The sequence below is a fragment of the Falco naumanni genome, chromosome 4 (assembly GCF_017639655.2).
Source record: "Falco naumanni isolate bFalNau1 chromosome 4, bFalNau1.pat, whole genome shotgun sequence".
Classification (NCBI taxonomy): domain Eukaryota; kingdom Metazoa; phylum Chordata; class Aves; order Falconiformes; family Falconidae; genus Falco; species Falco naumanni.
The window spans coordinates 17,637,828-17,665,542 of NC_054057.1; the positions used below are offsets into that span (position 1 = coordinate 17,637,828).

At 40.8% G+C, this 27,715-nt stretch overlaps 1 protein-coding gene across 11 annotated transcripts in view; it reads left to right on the forward strand.

Annotated features, from left to right (window-relative positions):
• ARPP21 (cAMP regulated phosphoprotein 21) overlaps window positions 1–27,715 on the forward strand; it is a 144,227-nt gene that overhangs the window by 68,350 nt on the left and 48,162 nt on the right. For 7 of the 11 annotated variants that reach the window (XM_040593020.1, XM_040593019.1, XM_040593017.1 and 4 more), the window contains 6 exons: window positions 4,881–4,918; window positions 7,039–7,098; window positions 9,625–9,857; window positions 19,374–19,604; window positions 24,030–24,199; window positions 25,779–25,883. In XM_040593020.1, the coding sequence (XP_040448954.1) occupies window positions 4,881–4,918; window positions 7,039–7,098; window positions 9,625–9,857; window positions 19,374–19,604; window positions 24,030–24,199; window positions 25,779–25,883 (837 nt within the window). The remainder of the gene's footprint in view (window positions 1–4,880; window positions 4,919–7,038; window positions 7,099–9,624; window positions 9,858–19,373; window positions 19,605–24,029; window positions 24,200–25,778; window positions 25,884–27,715) is intronic. The other 4 variants (XM_040593021.1, XM_040593023.1, XM_040593025.1 and 1 more) reach the window with 2 other exon arrangements.

Below are 27,715 nucleotides of genomic sequence, written 5' to 3' on the forward strand. Positions count from 1 at the left end.
TGTGGTCCATTGGGTTAGCATCTCTAAGTGGCAAGTCCTAAGTAACAGCGTGGTTTGTGGCAGGCAGTATAAATGGATTGGGAGTGAGCATTTGTAAAGATGAGCAATGTTAGATATCTCTCCCTCTCTCTCTCATACCCACTCATTTGCGCTCTCTCTCTGCTGTTGCAGGTGTTAGTGAGATCATAGTGCAGTGAATTGCAGCAAGCTGTACTAATAATGTCAACAGGAATATGTGTCTTAGCTGAGCTTTTTGAGTGGAGCACTCCTCACAGATATGAGGTGTTTTTAGGATGATGTCCGTGGCTGCGGTGGTGGACAATGTTTTTTTGGTTTTTTTTTTTTTTTTTTTTTTTGGTCAGTTTTAGGAAAGAGAGCAATGGCTTCCTGTTATAGGTAGCTACTTACTGCATGTAAGACTTTATAATTTTGAAGCCCTCTGCAATCATTAATTAATCCAGTTCTCCCCAGGTTTCTCTGAGGTAGGTACCTAAGCCTTGTCATCCTGCAAATTATAGCTGTAGAAAGATTGACAGGGAGGGATTAATCATGTGGTATTTTTGTTGTCTCTATACTGTTTACACTGCTGTAGCCAAGCCTTTATCAGTGCCTTGCTTATGAACCTTAGCAAATGGATTATAGATACTTCACTTCTAATTAGAGTGTGCATGAAGAGAGCTTGCATGAGAGGTCCCCAAAGGTCATGAAGGTCAAGAGTACTGCTATACCTTGTTGCACCTAGCACCCCCTCTCTAAACATGTCTGAGGTACCTGAAACTCCTTGGGTAACACATCAGCCCAAGATTTAGGAAGAAAGGGCAGTCTGGTTACAGGGACAAAGAGTTCTGTCCATATTTCAATTGCTGTGAAAAATGTCTTAACCTGGGCCCCCACATACCAGCCAAGGAAAGCTTCCTTGTCCCTCCTTTGCTTTTGCAGCACTGTAGTATGCCAGATATCTTCATTTCCAAGTGGGAAGATTTTAGCAAAAATAAATATGTTCATGAATAATGTCATCATTGTAATAGTCCTTATGATTATTAGTCTGATATTAGTCAGTTTAAATTATACTTTCTGGCAAGTTTTCCATCTGCTGTGTTGGCCATCATAAATCTTGACAAGGGGAGCTGGAGGTTTTAATGACTCCAGTCATGTGTAGAGTCATAGCAAGTGACAGGGATTGAGGAGCATGTTAATGTGATATCTTAATAAAAGGATCAGTGAAGAAATAACTAGTTAACAAATGTGATCATTCCAGCTCACTGAAATAAGAACTACAAAGTGCACCTCAAACTTTTCAGGCTGCTAACAGTAAAACAGTGCTGCACAAACTCTGTTATGCTCAAAGCTATTTTCAAGGTTGTTTTTTAATTGCAAAGCCTACAATCTTCCTTGTAAACCTTTAAAACGTGGCGGGTTTTTTTTGAAACTGAGTTGTACCGTTTGTGAATTTTACAACCAAGTGCACTGGAGCAGACGGCCTGGGGTATCTGGGTCTTGCAAAGCAGTAGTTTCTTGTCTGAACTGCTTTGATTACTTTTAGCAAGTTGAAGAGTAATTGTCCAAGACAGACAAAGAAACAATCTAAAAGAATAAAAAAAGTACGTGTTGTTCTTTCCCTATGCGTTAACTCAGACTGTAGATTTAACTGAGGAATCCCAAATGCATGCGTAAATGGTACACTACATTTGGCTTTTAAGCATGCAGAAAATTGATTCTAAAGACTAGCAATCAAATTACATGGGGGAAATTTCATTCTTCAAGGTTAATGCAATGTATAACCTCATGAGCCAGAATCACATAAGGACCATCGTTCATAAATGTATTCTCTAGTAATCATTGTGTATTCACTGAAAAATGTAGGTGTTTTATTACTTACACAAATGTTGCCCACGTGCACATGGAACTTATTAAAGGAAATACACCATGCTTTTTGTTTTTTTGTTATTAATTGTTATGACTATTTTTGAATAAAGAATGTATTCTGAAGAGCTGGATCATTTACATAAAATAAACCATGATTCCCCTACTTAAGAAAACACTGGGGATCTCTATCACCCTCTGATTAAAGAGAGTAATGAAAGAAATATTTGAAAAAGGTGGCTTCGGACTGTCCTATCCTTCTAGTAAGAACAGATTAGGAAGAAGAGGGTTTAAAATTAGTAAAACCAAAACAAAGGCATGCCTCATGTTGGCTTCCATAAACCCATAGGTACTAAAATTCCCATGCTGCTCTACAGAGCTTTTGTTAGTGGCTGCAAATTGAGCAATAAGCATTAGTTGGAAGCCTGAGATCTATCATGTCTTGTTAACTGACATGAAAATGATCACCTGATGGTATCCACTGCAGGATATTGCTGCGTGTTAATAGTTATCTGGGTTGGCTAATGTAATTAAAAACAAGAGCAGCAACCCCCAGTGTACCTAGTGCACTGGCAGAGCTGATTCGTGTTTTCCAGTTAGGACTTTAAAAGGTTCTGAAAAATAGGAAGAGTGAAATACTCATTTCATAAATGCCAATTAGTCATACAGAGCATCCTCGTGGAAATCTTGCACACAAAGGTCTCCAAGGAGGCACATTTCTAGGTAATCTTACATAACCTTTTTCCTTTTGTAGGTTTATTGTCAGTGTCTTTGGGTATACAAGAACCAAGTGTTTTAAGAATGTTTATGACAGCAGCTGTGCTGTGTACTTAAGCTTTCCTGGTGTTTTAAATTGAGCATTATCGATGCTATAGATCAAGAAAGTGAGTCCTGACCTTGTAGTAGCTAAATTGCTATCCAGAGCTGCTTAGCTATCTGATTTTTAACAGTAGGAATAATGTAATAAAAAAAAGTGCCTGTCTTCTCTGCCTTTCAGCCTCACACCTGTACTGAAACATAGTTTCCAGGGTTTGTGTGGCCCTGTGCCAGCATCATCAGCCAATAAGACAAATGGAGTTGTTATGGACTCTGTCTTGTAAGACTAACGCAGTTGATAGAGGTTCCCATGAAGACCCTAAAAAGGGAGCAGACCTCTCCACTAGAAATCCCAGATATTTATTCTGCCTTATGCCCCAGTCTCTTTAAAAACTTGGAAAAGTAAAATAAATTAAAAAAAGCCAGACAGGTGCATGCCCCTTTGCTTTTGTAACTTTGTGGGGACACAGACCAGTACTCCAGTCTTAGCAAAGGTTTTTACTTGCTTGTTCTGGAAGAGTCACTATAATGCTGCTTTGGAAATGTGCAGTAAGGTCAGTGCACAAATGCCTATCATGAACCTCAAAGCGAAGACGCAGCCCCACAGCTGAAGTTGTACAGGCCCACAGGGTGATTTCACTGTGCTCGTAGGTAGTTAGACTATGCTGAAGTCTGCGCAGCCATGTTGTTAATGAAACCTTGTAAGGTACATAAAATGAGAAAAGAGACAGTTGTAAAACCACTAGAATCCTTTGTACATGGAACAGTTTGTGTCTTGTCTCGGCCCAGGGTGAAAGCCTAGGTCTGCTGTAGCTGATGGAGATTTGGTCCCTGGCAATGGAGATCTTGCTGCTGATACCTAGGGGTTTGTGCTAAGGAGAGACGCACTCGCCACCAATGCAGCCCAGAGCCTTGTGTGTTTAGTAGGAGTGCAAGGTGGGAGCTTGCCTGGGAAGACCAGGGAGGTGTCACATGTTCCCTGATGCCGATGCTGGGTGGGCAAATTACAGCTTTAAAGAGAAAACAGGTTGCATTCTCAGGGCTGAATTCCTTTCTTGTGTAAATTGATGGGATGGCACTGGCTTCGGTGCCAAGGGAAAATTTTGCCCATGCATCTGCTGGAGCACTGGAATGAGCAGGGTGTTGCTTCTGGTGTTGGCCAGTGCTCTGAGTAGGTTATAAGCCCACCCTTTTCCAAACAGAAAGATCCCAAATCTGTGCATAACCCATGCTGTTAAAATCTGGCACAGCTAATGATGGCATTGCACTATTCTTTGAGCTGAGTCCCGTTATTACAGAAGTAATGGGTATGATCTCTGGTGCCCTCCTCCCATTGCCAGCCTTTTGTTTAAATTCAGTGCAAGTACTGACTATCCTTTCTTCTCTACCTCAAGGAGATATAATCCAGTGACAGCTACAAGGCACTTTCTGTAGTGAACATGAAATAGGAGGGAAAGAAAAAAAATCAAAGAAGGAGAATTATTCATGGGAAATTGAGCACAGCTTCATTTCTCTGCATAAAAAATTAAGTAATGGTAAAAGAATTATATACTTGCCCATAGGATTTATTTCTTCTGAGCCCTTCACCTTTCTTGGGATCTAAGTCCTCCAGCAGAGAACCTTTTTGCAATAGACTATTATTGTTTAATATTATTATTAAGATGTCTATCATCATTTTATATCTCAACATGGGTATGACTGTTTCCTCTCTAGTTGTAAAATGTGAAATCACATACTATTTCTCAGTACTGCAGTATCTTCTCTCCCTTTGAAGAACTTTGTCAATCCTGCATGCTTTCCTTCTGTTTTTCCTTCTTACCTGCAGCTCTGTGCTTTTCTGCTATCTTATTTGAGGTGGTAGGGCAAACCAGTGGAACCTTACATTATTTAGGAAAAATGTTTTTCCCCTCAAATGGTCAGTATTTTGCACATACCGCCTTCTGACCTCAGGACTGTGAAATTTCAGTTTGTTTCGAAACTGAGACCCCTCGTTGGCAATGTGTTGTAATGCATGGAATTTATTTTACTGGCCTGACCTTATTCTTGACCTTTTTTCCCTCTTGTCTTCTGCAAATGCAAATGGTGCATGAATGGAAATCCCCTTAAGCCTGAACAGGGGAGGTAATTCTAAAATCAAGGAAGGAATTGGAACAGCAGAGCATATCTAGAACGTCTGATACAATGCCTTTTTTATTTTTCAGTCAGTTTGCTCCCAGGAAAACCTTTTTGTGGAAAACAGGTAAAAAATAGCTTTTTATTTTTGTGTTAAACTTAGCGTTTTCTTTTATTATTTTGTCTATCTATAGTTCTATAGTTGTTTATCCTAATGTGAAGACTATTGAGCAAATTTGTGATTTGTATTATCTGCAGTGCTTTGTGCTTGAAGAGGGAGGAAGAGAGATTGCCTTGCAGTATTGTGTCTGAGCAGATAAGGTGTTACTGCTTCTTTCCTGAGACTTTGCATTACAGTCTAAAAAGCAGATTGTGGGAGGGAGGGGGTGCCCACCTAAGGTTTCATTTCAAATGGCCAATCTGTCTTTGGAGTGCCTTTAGAATTTAACTTATTGATCTTTAAAAAGCACTCTAGCAGTGGCTGGATGATGATATTTATGAAACACCACGCTTGTGTTTCTGTTGTTTAACATGCTTTCCTGTGGGGCTGAGCGGCAGCACTGACTTCACTTGGTGCTTGCGAAGGTTCAGAAGTCCCCCAGACCAGACCTGCTTTGCTGCTGCATTGCAGTAATGGAATGGTGATATCTGAGCCAGCTGCTACCTTGCATTACTGTGTGATACTTCTGGATGTTCTTTTCATTGTAATAAATCCACTTAAAGCAAAGGAAGAAGAAACCGTGTTTAAGATCTACAAAATATGAAGTGTTAGCTCCATAGCAGCCATAAGTTAGCTTAACTGTGTTGAAGATCCTGGGAACTGTGCATCTTTATGGCAGATAAGGATTTTAACCAAAAAGCTGGGAATTTCACTGCTGAGTGTTTGAGCAGTGCTATCCCAGGTCTGTCCTGTGCAGGTTTTAAAACTCATTATCATCCCCTTGAAGAAGGGGAGGCTATCTTTCACAGTATTTCTATCTCTGTCCATCCTCATGTCTGTCAGATGTATTTATGGGTGAGGCTGTTCCCATGGAAAATGACTCCACAGTAAGGGTATAAACCAGCTTCTCTAATGGACAGTCCTAAAAGTGGCATGAGGGAAGGCCCTCAAGAGGTAACAGCCACTGTCATCAAACCACCTTGTATTCTGAGACCCAGGGATATTGCCTCTGCTACTTTTTCTGTATTGTGACTATGGAGATATGTTTTATCAAAATACATCAAAATTGCAACAAAGGAACCCAAAAAGCAAAAAGCAGATGCTCCCATAAACTGACTCTTCCCTCTCTGGAGAGATTGGGATGATAAATATCATGTAGTTGTTCATGTTCCCAAGTCAGTATGGAAAGTGCTCAGACACTGCGCTGCTGAGGGTGGGGTGGGGACCTTTATGGGGTAAACCACGAGCTTCATAGCCAGGCCTCCACTGGTTTTATGCATTCGATCCCACACCTGTGTGCGGGAAAATGTGGCCAGTTCTGGTGTTTGCACATGGTTTGCTTTGCTTGAACCCCTGAGCTGGCTGACTGGCTTTCCTGGTGGGAAGATGCATACCCAAGTGGAGACCAGTAACGGGCCAGGCTGGAAACTGGGCTTCTGTTACTGCCAACGCTGTTGTTGTCAGGAGAGAGACTTCAGCTGCGTTCCTCAGAACACTGTTTTTTCTTGCTGCATGCCTTACAACGTTCAATGAGGTAAAGCGCTGAAGCTCGTACTTAGCTCTGTGCACATGAGTGATCTTGTTGATTTGCTGTGTTGAAAACTAGGTATGTGTTTAAGTGCTTTGCCTTTCTTTTTCATCAGAGAACCTGAGCATTTCTCTGAGCTGAAGAGATTTCCAAGCGACTTAGCAAGTGCTTAAAATTATACATGCAGTATTTTGCTGGCTTGCATTTTTATGTTCTTATTAGGTGACATTTTTATGAATTTTCGTTTGGATGTAGATGTATGGTTCCTTGCCTTCTGAGAATTACCTTGCTCAGTAACAGGAAATGTTACATGGCCTTCAGCCTCCCTGGCTGACATTTCTTATGTTCATTTGACTGTGCACAGTTATGGGGGGTGGGGGAGTGGGTGGTGGTGGCAGGGGACACACACACAACATGGCTATCAATTTTAGCCTTGTTCTTTTAAACTATGAATCTAGTATAAGTTGGAAGATGGTGCTTGATATTAAATGTAGCTTCACAGATCAGATAAATTGGAATTACCATGTCTGTTACCATAATCTTTCTTTTCATTTTTCAGTAGGCTGTTGGAAGACAGTAGTATATGCAATGATACCCATAAGAAAAGACAGCTGTTTAGGTTTGTATGACTTCATTTAATATTCATTTCACAGTAACTCTCACTTGTGATTCTGTCTGTGTCTTCACCAAGGGAGACCTTGACAGGTATGTCATTTTTCTGGTTGGAAAGATGCATGGAGAATGGAGTTCTTACCCTGCTGATTGCACGCTCCCTGAATGGGGAGGTGGCAATGGGACCCTTTCCTTTGGTTTTACAGATCATTAACTCGGGAACCATATGAGTTTTTCAGCTGCCCAGCTGGTCAAACTACCACAATTTGGGGGTTACTGTGACTGGTGGAAATTCATTTTGCTCTAGTATATCCAACTGGCATGTTTCGCAGACTAGTGCCCAGACTGACCTTTTTTTCCTTTCATTCGTTTATTAAAAGCTGAAGTAGAATTATGATGAGGTGAAACTGATTGAAGTTCTCTTATCTAAAGCAGTAATATTTTGAAACCTTTTTTCTGTGAACTTTGTCTTCCAAACTCCAATTCCTTCTGCCCAGAAAACATTCAGATGTATCCTGTATCCTAAATCTTGTCCCAAGCCACAAGCAATCAGTACGAGTCAATCCATGTTTTCACGAAGAACTTTTTTTTTTTTTTTCACTTGACACAGTGGATCAGTGGAAGACCCAACCTAGTGGTGACAGTATTCCTGTGAGAGGCTTAGAAAGGCTCTCTTCCCACACCTTGAGCTCTCACAGGTTCAGTTCAAATCAACAAGAGCTGAACATGCCAAGCTGCTTTTAAAGTCATCAGCTACCACAAGTGTTAAGCAGTGTGGGCAGAAGCAATGGATGCTTTCAGAAGCATGTCCTTCAGCCAGTAAGGCATGAGGACAGCTAGGCAGAAGTGGGGTGATCGCTACATGACTGTAGGCATTAGAATTTGCATATGTTAGCAGTGATAGTTTATGTCACTTCAAACCTGCATCTTCTATATTACATAATTTTTCATTATGAGGAGGAAAGGATGCAGGATTATCTGATGTGTGGCTGCCAACTGTACATCCATCCCAGCAGTCACAGAGGACGTGGTGAGAATGCACCAGACAAGTATCGGGGCTGAAGCATCCAGAGCTGTGTCCCATTGCCACAGGCAGAAAAACTTTTCCCCATGCTTTGGCCTAGCCTTGATGATCTGAGAGTCATTAGACATGCAAGAGTAAGGAGGCATCTTACACACAGACACTTTTAATAACAAATATCTGTTCGGGTTTGGGGACCAAAAAGAAATTTTGTGTAACCCAAACCCACAGATCACTGGGATACAAAAACATCCTGTTTCTTTCTCACTAGAATGTAAATACAAGAGAACTGTCAATTTCTAAGTGCAAGAGTGCAAAAGAGTCTGTAAATAATATACTTGGGTTTCTTTCTTTCCAATTAAATCTTAAGGACAATTTCTCGTTAAATTGTTTTTCCTCCTTTTATGTTATTGCTTATGTGCTGTTCCTCTTCATGCTTTTCTACTGTTTGGGTCTAGCAAAGGTCAACAGGTTAGCACTGCTGATCACATCTGTGAGAGGCTCTGATCACAGCCAAGAAACGTATCTTTGACACACCGCTCTTTCATGTCCCCGGTGACACAGCTCAGCAGGTTCTCCAAATAAAAAGCAGAAGCCATGTTTGCAAGGAGAAAGAGGACCAAAAAAAAAAAAAGTGTAGTCCCATCTTTTTGATTTGTATAAAGAGCTTTGAGCTTGCGAGGTATTATACTGTAAAATAAGACAGAGGGATGGAAAATGTCTTCTAAAAGCTTTCCAAAAACCAATGTTACTAGCACCACTTGGGATAATGGTTGTGGTGCACTAAGCTGTGGTAAGCATGCTGATTTTGTCATTTTAACAGCGCATTGTAAGTGGTTCACCATAAATAAGCCAAATTCTCCTCCAGATTCTGCTCACAGATTACTATGGTTTTACTCACAGTACACTGGGTGCTCTGCAGCTGTTCAAGGACAGTCTCTACCCAGAGATTTTTGCAATTACTGTATGCAGGGGGGGAACCCAAACCCCAGCTGGTGGGTCTCTAAGTGGAGCATTAGCACTGAGGAGTTTGTGGTCACACTGGGAGGACACATGTTTAGGGAGGGATTTGGATGACTTCACAGAGCAGATGATGAGTGGGGGCAAGGTGCAATAGAAATAAGGAGGATGGATATGAAGACAAAGGTAGAGGGCAGGTGAAATTAATGAGAAAAACATTACAGATGATGGGACAGCAAAGTAGCAAGGGGTTTGCTTAGGGAAGAGACTGATCAAGAGGCAACAGCAATGCTATGTCAGCCCCCTCTGGTGAAGTGCTTTCAGGATATATGCAGAAGGGGAGTGGTGAAGTGCTGCGCATATAAATATTTATAGCCGTTTACTTGCTGAAAGCAGGTGAGTATGGGGGTCAAATCCCCTGTTTCATGTGTGCTTTCATAAATGCAGATTATTTTCTTTTTCTCATTAGATGCACTGCAGGATACCTAAAGATAGACTCTATCCTGACACAGTTTTGTTTGTGTATAAATCCTTGTTTCCTGATATCTATAGGGGTAACAGAGACAGCATGGGGAAGACATCTGGCAGTCGACAGAGCAGTACGGAGAACGAATTGAAGTGGGCAGACCACCAAAGGCCATGGAGCAGCACAGATTCTGACAGCTCAAATCGAAATTTGAAGCCAGCCATAACAAAAACAGCCAGTTTTGGTGGGATAACTGTCCTGACAAGAGGAGATAGCTCATCAAGTAACAGAAGTACCGGCAAACTGTCTAAAACAGGTAGCTAGTACTGTATTGGGTTCACAGTACTTTTTGTCGTGGCGATAAATTACTTGAGTGTGGTATATCACAGAATCATTTGGGTTGGAAGGGACTTTCAGAGATCATCTAGTCCAACTCCCAGGGTTGGACTAGGTGGTAACTTGCATGAACAGTGGTATTCCTTGTGTGTAGCAGATGTGTATGTCCATCTATGTACTTTAGTGTCTGGGTACCTGGTATTGAGCTTTTAGAATCAAGAAGAAAACCTGGTGCCTGAGGTATGCAAATCATAGGTGAGGTAGGCTTTCCCCTGAGCAGAGCATGTGCACTGCCTCTTTGAACACTGACTGCACTTGTAGCCTGAAAAGGTGGTGCTCCTTTCAGACAAAATGCAGATTTTATCTTTTTATTAATATTAATCTTCTTGAGTCACGAAAAATTAATTGTTATATATCTGATGAGAAATTCAAAAACATTTTGTTGTTGTTGCTAAAAAGCATACCATCTGTATCTTGGCATACAGCCTCTCCCTTGCTGCTGGCCAATGATGCAGTGTGCTGTGGTGGAAACAGGCGGAAGCACTGGATTCACACAGGTCCCACCATCTCTCCATTTTCTTGTTTAGTTCCTATTAAATGAAAGTACCCTTTAAGGAGACTATGAACCTGGTGGGAATTCTGCATTTACTTGCATTAACTTCACGGGTACATTAACATATGATTGAGTCACAGGTCTGGATCTAAGTAATTTCAAGCCATGCCATTAAGCTACTCTATTACATTTTTGTGTAAAAGTGCATAATAAATAATGGGCCCATCAGATGATTCCATCACTTTGGTTCATTTGATACATATAGTACAGGACAAGTGGTAATCAATACTTAGCACTTAGTGCTCTTTCAGCTTGAGAGTGTTTTCTGGATGGTACTTAATTTAAAACCAGTTTATCAAACCTGGGTTGGTCAGATTTTACTTCTATTCCCAAAATAGTGTGGTAGCCTTTGCCATGATTCAGGATGCCGGGGAATGGAGTTTTCAGAATAAATTGAGAACCTTTGACTTGGTAACTACATTCTGGGCCTCTGGATCTTGAATGTAGTTTAAATTTTATATAATCATAGACTCCTTTAGGTTGGAAAAGACCTTTGAGATCATAAAGTCCAACCATTAACTTAGCACTACCAAGTCTACCACTAAACCATGTCCCTAAGCATCACATCTACACGTATTTCAAATACCTCCAGGGATGGCAACTTACCGCCTCCCTGGGCAGCCTGTTCCAATGCTTGACAACCCTTTCGGTGAAGGAATGTTTCCTAATAGCCAATCTACATGGCCATTCCCTCTTGTCCTATCTCTTGTTCCATGAGAGAAGAGACCGGCACCCACGTCGCTACAACCTCCCTTCAGATAGTTGTAGAGAACGATAAGGTCTCTCCTGAGCCTCCTTTTCTCCAGGCTAAACAACCCCAGTGCCCTCAGCCACTCCTCCATAAGACTTGTGCTCCAGACCCTTCGCCAGCTTCATTGCCCATCTCTGGACACGCTCCAGCACCTCAACGTCCCTCTTGTAGTGAGGGGCCCAAAACTGAACGCAGGATTCCAGGTGTGGCCTCACCAGTGCTGAGTACAGGGGGAAGATCACTGCCCTAGTCCTGCTGGCCACACTGTTTCTGATACAAGCCAGGACGCTGTTGGCCTTCTTGGCCACCTGGGCACACTGCTGGCTCATGTTCAGGTGGCGTTAATCAGCATCCCCAGGCCCTTCCCCACCAGGCAGCTTTCCAGCTGCTTTTCCCCCAGCCTGTAGCTCTGCCTGGGGCTGGTGTGACCCAAGTGCAGGACCCAGCGCTGAGCCTTGTTGAACCTCATACAATTGGCCTTGACCCACTCATCCAGCCTGTCCAGATCTTGTAGATGGGCATCACGTTGGCTAACTTCCAGTCAACCAGGACCGCCCCGGTTAGCCAGGACTGCTGACAAATGATTGAAAGTGGCTCGGTGAGCACTCCCGCCAGCTCCCTCAGTGCCCTTGGGTGGCCCCTATCTGTCCCTGAGAGACTTGTGTGTGTCTAAATGGTGTTAGCAGGTCTCTGAACATTTCCCCTTGGATTAGGAGGGGCTTCATTCTGCTCTCTGTCCCTGTCTTCCAGCTCAGGGGGCTGAGTACCCAGAGAGTAACTGGTCTTACCATTAAAGACTGAGGCAAAGAGAGCATTAAGTATCTCAGCTTTTTCTTCAGCCTTTGTCACTATGTTTCCCCCAACATCCAATACAGAATGGAGATTCTCCTTAGCCCTCCTTTTGTTGCTAATATACTTATAGAAACATTTTTAATCATCTTTTATAGCAGTAGCCAGATTAAGTTCGAGTTGGGCTTTGGCCCTTCTAATTTTTGCCGTGCATGACCTCATGGCATCCTTGTAGTACTCCTGAGTGGCCTGCCCTTTCTTCCAAAGGTCATAAACTTTTTTTTTTTTTTTTTCTTCTGAGTCCCAGTCAAATCTCTCTGTTCAGCCAGGGCGGTCATCTTCCCCACCAGCTCATCTTTCAGTACATGGGGACAGCCCGCTCCTGAGCCTTTAAGACTTCCTTCTGGAAGAATGTCCATCCCTCATGGACCCCTTGGCCCTTCAGGAATGCCCCTCGAGGGACTCTGTCAACCAGGCTCCTAAACAGGCCAAAGCCTGCCCTCCAGAAGTCCAAGGTGGCAGTTCTGCTGGCCCCTCTCCTTACTTCTCTGAGCATCGAGGGCTCTACCATTTCGTGATCGCTGTGCCCGAGACGGCCTGTAGCCATCACATCACCCACCAGTCCTTCACAAACACCAGATCTTGGGCTACTTCTTCCAACTTCATCGCTGCCTACCTGAAAAATCCGTAATGGAAGGTAATCTGAGGGCCGTACCAGGGCAGGAAGCTTTCCCTTCCTATCTTTAACCTGGGCCCCAGTGGGGCAGCAGCTGCCCTGAGCTGTGGGGCCGGTCCCGTACGGGGCCTTCTGTCCCCTTCAGAGGGGGGTCTCCAGTGACCCTGCCTGTTTCACTTTACGGGGGCCTGGCCGCCATTGCTCTGGCTCTGCCCAGGCGCTGCCCTGTGAGCTGCCAGCTCCCGGCGGGGTTTGCTGCTCCCCCTGAGGTTCGGGACCACCCCCCCCCCCCCCCCCCCCCCCCCCCCCCCCCCGTGTGTGTGTTACATGTCACAGCTGTAAAAGAACCCGGCTGGCTTGAAAGCTGCTGGTCATAAAGCTGCTGGGTGCTTTTGGAATATCCTGCCTCTTCTTAATGCTTTCATTTTGTGTTTCTTTTGAGACTCTAGATAAATACAGGCTTTATTATCTTCAGATTCATAGAATAGCTCAAGTTGGAAGGGACCCATAAGGATCCCTTCTTAATATTAATATCCTTCTTCTGCTTTACTCCATCCTTATTTATGGGAAATCCTATGGAATTAAGACATTAATTTGACTTTGAATCAGTACAGTATAGTTCTTTACCTCTGGCTTGTTCCATATATATATATATGCAACATAGCAAAACAAGTGTGTATGTAGTTTTGAAACTACACCCTCCTGTATTTTTTATTTGTGTAAAGACTGAATAGGCTCTATAGTGGGGCATGAAGTAAACTATGTTTTTACTTCCAGATTTCTTTGCTTCCCGTGAATCTTTCCATGGCATCAGAATTCAATTTTATATATGTGAATTAGAGAGGAGGCACAGGTTCCTGCTATATTTTTTTAATGTATTATTCATCTTTAGTACAGTGCAGGTAAATACATTTCTTTGCAGCATTGTATTGCAGAGGTGCAGAGCATTTAAAATGGTGTCAGGGAAATCCAGTTTGGAGGGTTGAGACATCTAACTGCAAAAGAGTAATGCTTTTAAGTAGCTGTTTTAGTCTTAAAATCAAGCGTGTTAAAGGGTGTACTTAGAAAATGTACTAAAGGAGAAATTTCAGAAGCATGCCAATATTTGTAAATGCGTCTGCACTCCCTTGCACCAAACTCAAAATTGCTTTCAAATGAAAGCTCTTATAATGCATTTTTAAAACATCACTGATACTAAAATTCTGTGTTATTTGTGAAGCAATTACATATTATGAGTTGACATTTTTAAAATATTTAATTTTGAAAGCTAGTTGAGGCACAAGAAGAGTAAAAAAGAAACGAACTAAAAGGAAGAGGTGGGGAAAAAGAGCAAGGCTGGATGTCAAAACAAACTTACACCTTCAAAGCCAGGACACAGAGTCAAACTGTCAGTCAGCCTGCGGAAAGTCATACGAAATACCTGGTTTCCTATTTCTATTCTTCTCTCAAAAATCATATTGAGTGGCATTAAAGCAGAAAAGAATGGCTGTTCAAAAAAGTAATGGGGAATATATCTTGATGAAGTCTTCTTCCTTCACTAAAAATGCTGAGTGCATTCACACAGCTGTCGAAGCCCCCACATGCTGTTTGCATGTTTTCTAAGGTTCCATAGGTACCATGTGACAATTTGTTGTGTCTGTTTTGCATTAGATCATCATTACTTTGTGCTCCAGTTACAGGGAATGCTGGGTGTTCCGTAGCTCAGTACACATTTAAGGCTTGATCGTGGTTTTATTTTGGAGGATTTTGTTTATTTTCTGTGTCTTTACTACAGTTATTGAAATGAGATTGCAGAGGTGTAGCTACTAACATTAGGCACACTGCCCTGGTAGTGTGGCAGGGCACCTGGTAGGCACCAATTCTACCCCAGTTCTTCTCTAAAGAAAGTAGTAGCCTGTTCTCTGAAGTGCTTTATGCTTCACAGTAATAAATTTAAACCATTTTTGTCTTGTATATAGTACATATGAAATCGGTCTGAAGTCATGAGTTGGTCAAAATGTTATTCGCTGGTTATATGATGGAAAGTGTTTGTGACCGTTTTAAAAGTGAAAATTATTCTACATATATGATAGTTATTCAGAAACGTTGTCAAACACCCTTCTTGAGCATGGGAACATTAACACTTTCAGAATTTTCACAGATGGCTCACAGCTGCCTTTGAGAGTATATAACAGTGCTGCAATACTAGCATTGTAGCCTTTCTGGATCATTTTTAATGTTGTCACCAAAATTAAATGTGTTGCCCTTAACTCTAACTTCTGATAAATCAGTAATTAGTGGTACATAGCAGACAAACAGAAACTGAAGCACAGAAAGATGTTAGCCACCCCTTAGGTGAAGAGAGATCATGGAACATGCTGTTCTTTGCACTAGAGTCCAGTAATGTGAATTAGTGTTAGACTTTAATTGCATTCAGCTGCATGGGGATTAGAGCTTAGCAAAGGAATTATGTTACTTCATTCTTCCAAACTTCACAAAAAGGGCTGTTTGAAACCCATTACATGTTTATCTTACTGGTTCTGATGGTTATTTTCATGCACCTGTTGATAGTTTAGAAAGTCCTGTTCCACTGAAAAACACATATTGTGTATTGCAAATAAAATTTTCTTCTTTGTTCTTCAAAGCTTAGGAGATATGTAGAGATGTATTAGGCTATAATTCACTAATGAGTGGGAAGTTAATAATTTAACAAATTGTAATCACATTGCATTCCTGCAACATAGGACATCATACAAAATGGTTAGTTTAGAATTCCAGCAATATAGTGGAATTTCCAGGGTTGACTAAGCATGCAGAATGGTAAGTGAAATGGATGTCCCTGTAGCCACCAAAGATGTACCTGTGCAGCCTCTAACACATCCATGAAGAGAAATTCTAGCACATCAACTACCATGTTATTGTCACTGACACATTGCAACAGCTTTTAATATACATTATTAGGAGGGCAGACAAGATGTTTTTCAAAGAAGTGTCCTTTTTGTGTCTATGTATCTATTTAAATTATTGTTGGATGACTTAAACGTTTCAACTACTGCATCATTAGCTTCTCTTAATGCTTTTTCCTTTCGGTGGAATGCACATCTGTTGAAGTATTTCTCCTCCCCCCACCACCCCTTTACAAAAAGCTGGTTGCATTGGGGTATCAGCTGTGTTGATATAGATCTGGAGGGATTGTTAGCTTCCTTGGCAGGGCTCCAAGTAATTGGAGCCACAGTCTGATCTCTCCTGTTAGGTGTTCTTTGCTTTTCCTGCTGGGGAAAGATGATTATACTGCAGGCATTTCAATACACTAACCACCTTCTTTTTTTTTTTTTTTTTCTTCTTTGTAATAAAGTTTCCTGTGAATTATAAATTTGTCTGTGATTTTTAGAAATGGATTTCTGCTTCTCTATGATTTTCTTTAATTGGGTATTAGTCTGATGGATCTTGTAGAGTCCAAAAGAAACTGTAGGAATGTTGATGCACAGGCAATAAATCAAGAAGCAACTGCTTCCGGTCATATTCTTCCCACCAACTGACTGTGCTGAGACATCAATTTTTTTTTAGAAGTGCAGCTTGCAAAGAAATAATCATGTTCATGTTTTCATGTACCATTATAATTTTAAAAAGTCTAAATACATTGTAGTACACAGAAATACCAGTGACTTACAAAAGTGAAAATAAATATTTGTAAGCCAAGAAACTATATCCAAGACAAAAACACTTCCAGAGGCGATCGGTGCTCTGCTGTTCCTGAATAACTGACTGTCTGGAGCAAGTAGTGGGTAGGTCTTGAGAGTCTAATTGATAAGAAGTGAAAAATTTACCTCTGGCTTGGAAGGTGAGATGAGCAGAGGTGTTCAAAGTCATCAGATACTGAATACTGACCCAAAGAAAATAAAGCGAAACATGTTGCATTGCTCGCTAGTGCTCAGAATATCGGAAAATTAATGGTACCTCCATGTTCTCCCTCTGCAGACCCTCTAAGCTATTAAGCATTTGTGGTGATTTTTCTGTCTTTCTTTCATCGCTCTTTGAACTGCTGTATCTCTCAGAAAACTTTAAAAATATATTAATGGAAATTGATGAGAATATGAAGGTTATTATTATGTCAGCTGTGAAGCAGCAAGAAAATTATAGAAGAATCTAGAAGAAGTAGCCGTCATTACATACTGAAAAAAAAAATGGTTGGCTTATGTCATGGGGGCAAAAATCTCATTTAGTCAAAGTTCCTTTTAGAAGTCTTTAGCAAGACATCTCTTAATGTGAATCTGAATAAAGTCAGATAGTTCATTTTTTTTCCCATTTGCTACAGTACTGAATTAATTATGTGGTGGTTTCTTATTCCAGATTTGGACACCGTGAAAACAGCTAATCAGAGCTACAAAGACAAGATTAATTGGTGTTAATTTCCAAACATTAGTGTTGGAATTTACTTGCCTTAGTATGTCTAGACTTCAAATGATAGGAAATAAGTGTAGTGATGGAAAAAAATGAAAACAGATCATTCAGGATAAATGGGGGCAAAATTGGTAAAGTAGTGATTTCTGTGATATATATATACATTTTAATATTCAGAGAAGTGCTGAAATGGTTTTGTGTCTTATTTGTGTTCCTTCAAAATAACCAACTTTTGATCTACTGACATAGGAGAGCAGATGTCAGGTCTTTTAAAGCTGCTATCATCTTGCCCAGTAAGGGGTGATAGCTCCAGAGGTTTTTTCACTTCTGCATACCAGAGTACATCTGAATTCATTGCAGTCCTTTGGCTTTTAACGTATGGATGCTGGTAAGGATCAATCTGTGATTCTGCCCTAAAAGCAGTTGAAAGGGGGAGAAGAAAAAAACAGTTGAATGTCAGAGCTTCAACCTTCTCTCATGCTGGTGGCGTTTCTTCGGAATAGGACAAAATGGGGAGGAAGAAGTCTGAACTCAAGCCTGATGCTACTTACATGCTTAGAAATAACAGGTTTATGAAGTCTCATAGCCACTCCTGCATCTGCAGACGACTTTCTAACCCATTGAATTCAGTAGGTGATGGAAATAAAGGAGAAAGTAAAGCAAGTACTCAAAGAAGCAACATGAAACGCATGTGGAAGGGGCAGGAAAATGCAGAAAAGAATGTGGTAACTGCTGTAGAAGAAAAAAATAATCTCTGCCTGTACATTAGTGAGGAAGATGCCAAATACTGCTTGCAGCTTGATGAGGATGACCTTCAGGAGTATCTCTGCAATTTGTAGAAACACTGAAATCGGAAATGATCCAATAGATAAAACTATCCCTGCAGGAATACTCTTTCTAAATTTCCAACATCATTTACAAGAAGGGGAAAAAATATAGCAACTAATACAACTTTGAAGTGTATTTATAGAAATTAAAAGTTTCCTCTAAAACCTCTGTTGCTTTCTTAATTAGATACTGAAGAAACAGATTTAGGCTCCTGCCGATGGCAAATAATGCACAGCTCATAAAAAGGACTGTCTCAGTAGCAGCTGCCGTATGAATGTGAAGTTCGAAGATGAATAAAAATGGGTTTTACACAGGAATCCGCAGTAATCTGTAGAAAGACCTTCTGTTTAGTAATAGGATGGTGGTGTGATTTCTTCAGAGGAAACCTGAAATTTGGATACCAATATGGATTTGACTGAAAACGAATCCAAGTCTTTAAGCAGCCTACTGCAGGGTCCTCTTGTAATATCCCAAATATGACAGGATGCAATTTGCTCTCTAAGAAAGAAGTTCGCTAAAATCTAACTCTGAGTTCATTTTTTTGTTGGTTTTTTGTTTGTTTGTTGGTTTGGTTTTTTTTTCTATACATGCCGGAGGGCACTAAGGAGGTTAGTAATTAGCGTAACATGCACAGACAGTGCAAAGAAGTAAAATAAAAGAGGTTGCAATTAAAATATGCTTTATGTTTGGGAGGAAGCATCCATACAGACATTTGCTTTCACACCTCCCTTGTATTTGCCTTAACATCCTGTTTGAAGGCAGCCATTCACCTGAACCTTTGCTGTCAGAGATTCTTGTCATTTTTACATGAAGCAAATTGAAACCTAATCAAGTAAAATCTCTGAAATCTGGAAATTATATTTGTTTTCAGAATAATGCATCACCCCATTTTTACAGGTTTTCACATGTTTGATTTATCTTGGATAATCAATTCTAATAGGCTAGATGCTGAAAGACCAAAGTGGCAAATGTTTTAAGTAGCATCTTAGATAGCTTTAATTTAATACATGCATGGCACAGCTACCTTGTTACTTGACTGACAACTCAGTTGCTGGTTTATGTTTTCTCCTTACAGAAAATATTTGATGGGGTTTTGTGCTGGGTTGGTTTTTTGTCGTGGTTTTTTTTTCTTTTTAATTTACAAACCCTTTGTTTAGTTTTTATATCTTACGAACCAATACTTTGGCATTATAAATACATGCTGAGTATTTTGTGTTCTATTTGATAAAGCTTTTTACTGGCTGAGGGAAGCATATGTTGCAGGAGGAAAGTGGTCTTTTGAATTGTAGAAATACAACTGGATACTGAGCTCAGCGGGGAGTGAAAACCCCACTCCTAATAGCTGGGCATGGACTAGCACTTGCCTTTGCAGTCTCTGAAGGCTGTCCTTGCATATGCACCGTGTCTGATGGGGACCGGGATCCCTTGTAACCCCCCTGCTGTGGTTGTGTCTCTCTGTTAGGCTCAGAGTCTTCCAGCAGTGCTGGCTCCTCAGGATCACTGTCACGACTACATCAGCCTCTCCAAAGTGCATCTCTTGTGCCCGGGGTGACGGCCAGCTCTTCAGGCAACGTGTCCTACCCTGAGAACGGGATGAATGGCCAGGTGGCTCCCAGCAACACCAGCTATATCATTCTTCCACTTGAAGCTGCAGGGATACCGCCTGGCAGTATCCTTCTCAACCCGCACACAGGTCAGTACGGTGCTCTCCTGCCTGGTACTGCCCTTGGGTGTTTCTGATGTCATCTAGAGAACTGGCAAATTTGTTGTTTCTAGAGTTATTTTCCTTGAGGCACTTTATGAGGAAGTAAGTAGCAAATATACATAGACATGACATATGGCAGGTTGTTTTTTCAAATCTGCAGGCAAATCTGGATTGGCTTTCTGAGACTGTTGTGGCATAGCCGGTGGGAAGTGATACAAAACACACTTGTGTGGTCAGGATATTCATCTCGTAAAAACCCTGGCTGTGAATCCTCCAAGATCCCATTAGCTTCAGTAAGGACAGATACTCTTCCATATTGAGCATGCTGAGATACAGTGCAACCAAAATACAATATCAAAGTCTTAGAGATTGTGCTTAACAGCAGAATTTCAAAAAGGCTTGAGGGCTGCATTTGAATTAGCACTTCAGAGTTGATTTTGTTATGTGAGCTGTATGATTAGCAATTGTATTTAAATCAGAAGCTTTGTGATAAGAGAAAGTTGTAATTTCTTCAATTCCTGGTAGTTAGCAGTGCTGCAGCACACAAAGGAGGCACTTGCTGTCACCCAAGCACTGTGGGGGCTTTAGACCACTCAGCTTGAGCTTGAGTGCTTGCTGAAAGGTTAAGGCAATTTGTTACCTCCTTGGTCCAGATCATGTTATGCTATTACTCCCCACAGTATTGTACTGACAGTATTCAAAAGGTTTAGGGAGGTTGAGGCTTCGATGCTTCTTCAGTGATTCGGTGACCATGACTAGCTGTGCTGTCAACCTTAGCTGAGTTATGCTGGGTTTAAAACAACAAAGCCTTCAGTGAAATGTATTTACCATTATGCTGGAAACTGAGAGTTGAACTCCAAAATATTTTCCCGAAGTTCTTAATAGAGCATTCAGGAGCTTTTTGTTTGGGGATTATTTTTTTTATATATATATAGCCAGCATTCTGTATATATTACACCCCCGTGTTCCAGTATTTTGATGAAAATGTGCAAAGCTTATTTGTGAGTCCACAGCTAAAAATAGTAATTTTTTTGGTCAGAATTCAGTTGAGAAAAACTGAAAGTTGCAGTATTTAAGAAAAACACAGCGTTGACAAACTATTAAACCAAGCATTCCACAAGTATTTAGAGATAGTAGTAGCTGGAGCTACTCAATATAAATCAACATATATAAAATCAGGAAGGAGTTCTTGTTTGTTTAGATTCGGTGTGATAAGTTCTTTCCGGAAAGATGACTTAGTAACTTGCACAAACTTGTACTTTTTTCAAGCTTTTACTGTTGAGGTACACTTTCTTCAAGCTATTACGTTATTGACGTGAGAGCCTAATGCTGCCATCATGAATGCTGATTTTGGACATTTCTTAAAAACTCACTTAGGGCAGAGGATAGAATGATAGGTGGGCATAAGAGAAAACCCATCATTATTAATTTACTCATTTCTGTTGTTCTGGTAGTTGATAGTTCTGTCTGTAGCACTGGCATTTCTTAGTCAATACAGAAGAAAGCATTTTGCGTACTATGTGGTCCACTTCTGTACAAAACTCAGCAGGCCTAGACAGAAGTCATCCATAATTCAGGTGACAGGACTGAGAGAAACAAACAAAAGGAATTGCTGCTGCTTTGAGCCCAACAGCAGCTGAGAGGTTGTGCTTGTTACTGGCCACGGCAAGGAGGCTGGAGCTCAGTAAACTTGCAAGCCAGAAGAGCTGTATAAGAGGAACACCTCTTTTTGTTTTGTCAATTTAGCAATTTGCAGCAGCTAGCTTGTATTTTTCCCTGGTACCTAGTCTTTTTCTGCTGTAGGTATAATGTCTTTCAATACTGTCACTAGACCAGAGTACCTTGTGTCCCCTCCTAGCATGCCTCATTGTCTGCAGAGGCATCACTGAGAGCTCCATGTATTTTATTATGTCGGACATTCAGGGAGCAAGTGTTTTTGTGTATGTATAATTTTGTGTTTCTTTCAAACCCTGTGTTTTGTTTCTGTAGCTCCCGTGTAAATACATACCTAATAAAGAAAATGGAGGAAGCAGGTTCTTTTGAAGACTGAGATTCTTGTCTCAGATGTATAGCTTCACGCTGCTACCTGTGCTGGAAGTCAGGCTATGCTGCAGTGTCTACTGTGTTTTTAACATGCAACAAAATACATGCTGCAGGTTTGCCACTCCTTGGGCTCAGAATCTTTGCATCTTATTAGGGTAATATTACAAAAGAAGCTCCATAGGGAGGAGATTTAGATTGCTGGATGCTGTGATCGACTATCAAAGTGATGGATGCTGTCAGAAACATAGATGAAGAGAAGTCAGATTAAAGAAAAGGAAAAAGGGAGCTTTGTTTCCTGTAATGAATAGATTTTCTTTTCCTGTGTAACACCATTCTTTAGCTCCTTCTTCTCTTGCAGAGTGGCTATTTCCAGTCTTTTTCTCTCTTTTGATCATAACACCGTGTCCTTTAAAGATCTTTGCTTCCTTTCACACTACATAGTCACTAACAGGGCAAGCCTCTAATAGCATCCATAGATACTGTCAGTATCTCCCTGCTCTGATTATACCTGTTGGCTCCTTCTCAGGTGTTGGCAATCCACACTTTTCCATATCTTCAATTTCCTTTGTTTCCTCTCCTCTGCTTTACCCTTCTACTTCCCCAGACAGAGAAGCTTCTTGCTTGCTTTGGGAAAAGACTGTTGATGTGGCTATGCTGTTTTACTCTCTATTTCAGCTGCTTCACCAGTCTGTTTTACCCTTTAAAGAATTCCTCTTGACACATTCTCTGACTTAACCCCTTTGACAATTTAAGAGCATTTACGTTTCATTCTTACTCCTTTAAGTGACATTGCAATCTTTGCCCTTCTATCAGGGCCACAGTTCGTAACTTACAAATGTCTTCCCTGCTGCCATCTGATCTCTCCTTTTCATTTGTTATTTCAAGATTTCTTCATGAAAGGTCTTTTTTTTTTCATCTTTAAAAGCATTACTACACCTTTTCTCTTTCAGTTCTGTCATACTTTGCCGAGCCACAGGAAATGTTCTTCACAGCTTCGCTTGAGTGTCTGGTGTAGGATTCAGGAGCCTGTTATCTTGCTTACCCAGTCTGACCTCCCCAGTCTCCTAAAGTACTTCTGGAGCCTGGGACTCCCAAATCTAGGGAGTCCGTGCCATTGTCACCCCATGTGTTCACAGCAAGAAGCAGGAAATTGACTAGAGGACAGTACCTCCCCGTGCTGCTTTTCCATTCACTCTAACTGTGACCTTTCTCACTGTGGGTGTGACGTGCCCAGTAGAGTATGGTGACTTCATCCAGAAAGTCTTGGTGCTTTAGAGAGAGAAGGCAAGGTCTCTGTAGCCAGCGCTCCTCATACATTTCTGATCATGACTAATAAGAGGGAACTGAAAGTCTGAGTAAATAGAAATGGTAGAGGTGCTTGTGAACAAATCAGAAGTTCATTATTTCACTGTTGCTCCCAGTCACTGCATCTCCCTTTTTGTCTCAGATATTCATACTTTAGTTATCTACTTCAAATGTTATACTTCATTACTAAGATTCCTTTTTTCTCATAGAAAAAATCTGTAATTCCTTTAATTTATGAATTTATGATGGAAGTGAAAAGGTCACTGAGGTCATGGAAAACATTTTTGCTACAGATAAATAATGTTTCTTTTTTGTTTATGAGTCATTGACTTGGGTAAATTTATTTAAAAAAAACCAAACAAACAACAAAACACATTACTTTTACAAAGTTTCTTTCCCCAGCTAAAATATCTGAAGTAAAAAGAGTCCAGCAGCTTAGAAGAACTTCAGACAGAATTTGTCCTCTATATAACAGATTTTCAAAAACATCTTAAATGTTGCTTCCTTGATAAATTCCAGTGCTGTCTCTTCTGATTACATAGGCCACAACACTCAAAAGTACAGCAATATGATATTAGAATGTGTAAATAAATTAGTAACGAGGATGGGGTTTTTTCTTCTTTTTTTTTTTCTTTTTTTTTTCTTTTCATACAAACTACAGTATATCATGCATAGTTGTGTCCATTTGACTGCTATTGTGTGGCAATAAAATGTATGTGAATATTCTCTACCTCCAGTATTTGCTCCAGAGTTCAATTTTAGTATCAACTGATTGATCATTGAAAGTCTTCAGGTAACCATAGCATCTGAATCATCTTATAGTCATAGTAACCTTCCACCCATTCCTTGGAAAGTAATACAGCCGAAACAGATACTTGCTTTCTGCCTTGCCTATGAAAAAAAAAATAAAAGGTGATACTGTAATGAGGCATTGAGAGTAATGAGCTCTTTACTGCTGTAGAAGGTCAGCTGAAGACCAGACGGGTAAAGCAAGGTTGTATGATTTCATACAGGAAACAGTATATTTGTAAAAGTTTTCAGCAAAAGCAGGATGTTTTGTTTCAGGTCAACCGTTTGTAAATCCTGATGGGACACCGGCAATATACAATCCTCCCAGTGGCCAGCAGACAATGAGGAGCCAGATGGTGGGACAGTCTCAGCAGCAGCCTTCATCCCAGCAGCCTCAGCAGGTTCAGCAGCCACAGCAGCAAATGACAAGTCACCTTGTCACACAGGTAGGTGTGGTAGTCATTGGAAAAAGAGGAGAAACTCTCAGGGATACAAAGGATGACCTAAAGGGTAGGAGGGATGGATGCAGCTAGACAAAATATCAGGATTTTACTTTCTTTTGAAACAAATGGGACTTATGATCTGTGGTTTTAATGTGGGGGAAACAGATGGAGAGGCAAGATTACTTTTTCAATTCCATCTAAAGGATGCTTTCATTTTGAAAAGGACTGTTAAGCAAGTTGGTGTATACATAAATTTATTTTGCAAAAATTGCCCATAAGTGAAAGCTGAAGCATTCATTCTCAAACCAGTGCAGTCTATAATTCTCTCCAAAGAGCCAGGGACCTTTCCCTGTCTCTTTTGACAGCCGTGGGGTTGAGTCAAAGAATCAAGTAGTACACAGGGCTTTAAAAAATCTTCTGTATCTGGTTATGTCAGGCCTGATCTATGGGTGGGCAGCTCTCTGAGCACCCCTGACCCAGATTGTGGGTCTTCTGCCTGCACCCTGTATTCTGGCCATGACCCTTTTTCTGAAGTAGAAGCTCTGGAGCTACAGCAGGAGAGGGGAAGAGCAGCGTGGTTTGGGCACACTGCCACAGTATGTCAGCTCTCGGGCCCCTGGCCAGCCATGGCATGTGGCCAGATGTGACTGAGCATGGGCAGCAGGGTTTGGGTCTGGTTCAGACTTAATTTTGTGGATTGTGTGTCTGCTGTCCCAGAGCAGAGCAGGCGGGAACTACTCAAGCAAGAATCCTACATCCTGCTTACTCACAGAGCAGCCAAGATCTACTGTGGTTCTTGTGTGGCTTTATAATTTGGCACAGTTTCATCCCAAGTTACCCAGAAAAACAATGTTTAAATTCAGTGCAGTTGCTTTGATTTTACTGGGTTTGGACTTAATATGGTTCTTATTTCTTGATTTGGTCCTAGCAGTTTTAGAAGATGGAGGTAGTACCAAACCTGTGTAAGACTCAAGTTAAATGAGAGGTTAAAATGAAAGGAATAGTAAAGCTATTCCGTGGTAATAGTGTTGTAGAAAATTGTTCTTTCGCTTAGATAGATGTCTGCTCCAAGCTGACGGGCCTGTCTGTTGATAATTCTCAGCCTGTTCTTTGTCAGGTTTTTTTTAGCTATTGTGTTCTGCCAAAGCAGCTTTATAGCATTATTCCTTTGCCTATGACACACTCAGAGTTAAATCAGTCATTATCAGAAAAATTCAAATCTACACTTATACTGTGCTGCTCTTCGATTTTATCTCTGTAAATTAAATGTAGAATCGTAATTTGTGTTTGCTTTACTTCAGTAATAAGAAGGTATAGCTGTGGCTTCCTTTAATCTAACAGCCATCAAATATCTTAAAATAGGCAGAAAAATCTTTAATACAGAATTTCTTGATATAAGGCTAAAATGAAGACGAAAACTGCAGTACCTGACCTCTTGTTCTTGGGCTGGCAATGAGTCACCTGCATTTTCAGAGCTGTGGTTGAGAACTTTGTTCTCAGTGACAGAATTAGTGATGGCTATTGTTATTGTCTCTTTCAAAGTAGGTTGTATTTATTGTTTTTCATTGTGTTTATTTTGCAGCCTGTTCAGGCAATGCAGCCATCTTCTCAGTCAGTCCAATATCCAGCAGTTTCTTATCCTCCCCAGCATCTCCTGCCAGTCTCTCCAACGCAGCAGTTTTCTGTGGTACTAAAGATGTTTTTCTTTCTTTCTTTCTTTCCTTGAAGTTGAAGCTGGATGTGTGAGCATGAGGATGCCTGAGAGCCTCTGTAAAGCACTGCAAGGGGTGTCCCATAGGAGAGCCTCATCTAAATTCCTGTTTGCCTTAACGCTTTTGGTACTGACAAGCATTCTGTAAGAGCATTGCTGCTGATTATGGTTATCTAACCTGGAGGATGTTAGGAGCAGGGCTCTCCAGCTGGTTAGCAGAGCCTCCAGAAAAATGTTCTGTTGTGCTTGAGCCTGATAGGAGCTTGTGCCTCCCCACTTTATATCGAGGGAACTTAAATTTCTAAGCTGAGCATTTGAGGTTTGGGTTATCCCTCTTTTATGTCCATAAAGACTGGAGAAGAGACCTCTAGAAATCATTATTTTTTTATTTAATATTATTTTATCAGTCTACTAAATCCACTGCCTGGATTTATTCCCTGACGATACCAGAGCACTTGGAAAATAGAGTGGTGGTGAACCAGCTGCAGAAGGTGTGGTACGCTATGCATCATGACAAAGCACCAATGGACACATGTAATAAAAATAAGTAGAGTGCTCTTCTGGAGTCTTAATCTGGCTTGGTGCTTACAGGGCTAAAATTATACTGTTGTAAAATGAAGCTGACATTTTAAGAGGGACTACAAGATTGTTTTTTCTATTGTCTGGTAATTTTATTTATGACTGTTTTTTTTCCCAAGGTAGAGTTGTCACATAGTTATAGTAAGAGATGGAAACAAAGCTGAACAGATCCTTGCAGCTAAAATGATGTTATTAGTGCCTGGTAGATGAGCGGTACCATTTAAAGGACAATAAAAAATGTTCCATGCTGAACATATGAAGTTGCATATCTCAGTGCTAATTCTCTTGAAAAGTGTCTTGCAGGCATCTCGGGTTGTTCTAGTGATAGTCATAGGAAGGCTGATATTTTTAGTGGCTAATTTAATAGTGAAACTTCACCTGAATTAATGTCTTCAATGTCTATTAATTATGCACACGATATATAAATTATAGGGGCTTGAAGCTCTAGGTCTCTGCTGTGCGAATCCAGAGACATTCCAGACTCAGTGAAGTTTCTCATAGGATCTGTTTGCGGTCATTCGCCGTCCAGGTAATGAATATCCTAGCTTTTTACAGAAACAACTTCAGACAGACAACTTATGTGCCTGGATATGCATGTAGGATGATGGTAAAGTTAATAGCATTACTTTCTTATGCAACCTGAAGATCTTCCAGGAGTACTCTAAAATGTTGGCCCATGGTATCCACTCTCAGAGTCTGGGGGTGAGCCTGCCATCTTTGGCAGTGCTTTCCACAAATAAACTTTTTTTTTTTTCTTTCTCTTTTGAAGTTTCCGGCCAATAAATACATTGTGGGATGGTTTTGGAGAATGAACACCACAGGGATGAGAACAAAATCGAAGAGGCTCCTTTTAAAAAACAGCATGGATGTTCTAAGTGAAAAGCATTTTTATAGTGCTTATTCCCTATCCATGAGGGGGCATAAGGAAGGGACTGTAATCTGCATATTAGCACACAATGGAGTTTTATGCTGGATTTATTGCTGTATAAAGTATGTTTTAATGTTGAGTATTAAAAGTCTTATGGTGTGGGCACAAATGAATATGCAGAGAGCCACATTTGTAAATCTTTGACCTTCACAGAATAAACTTGAGAGTGTTGATTAGCATGGATCTTTTTGCAAGACTGAACAGATACTGTCTAGAATCTGTGTATCATTACCAGCATGTAATGAGACTTAGGTCCATTGACTTTATTTGGTACATGCATTCTATCACAGATTTTATTCCC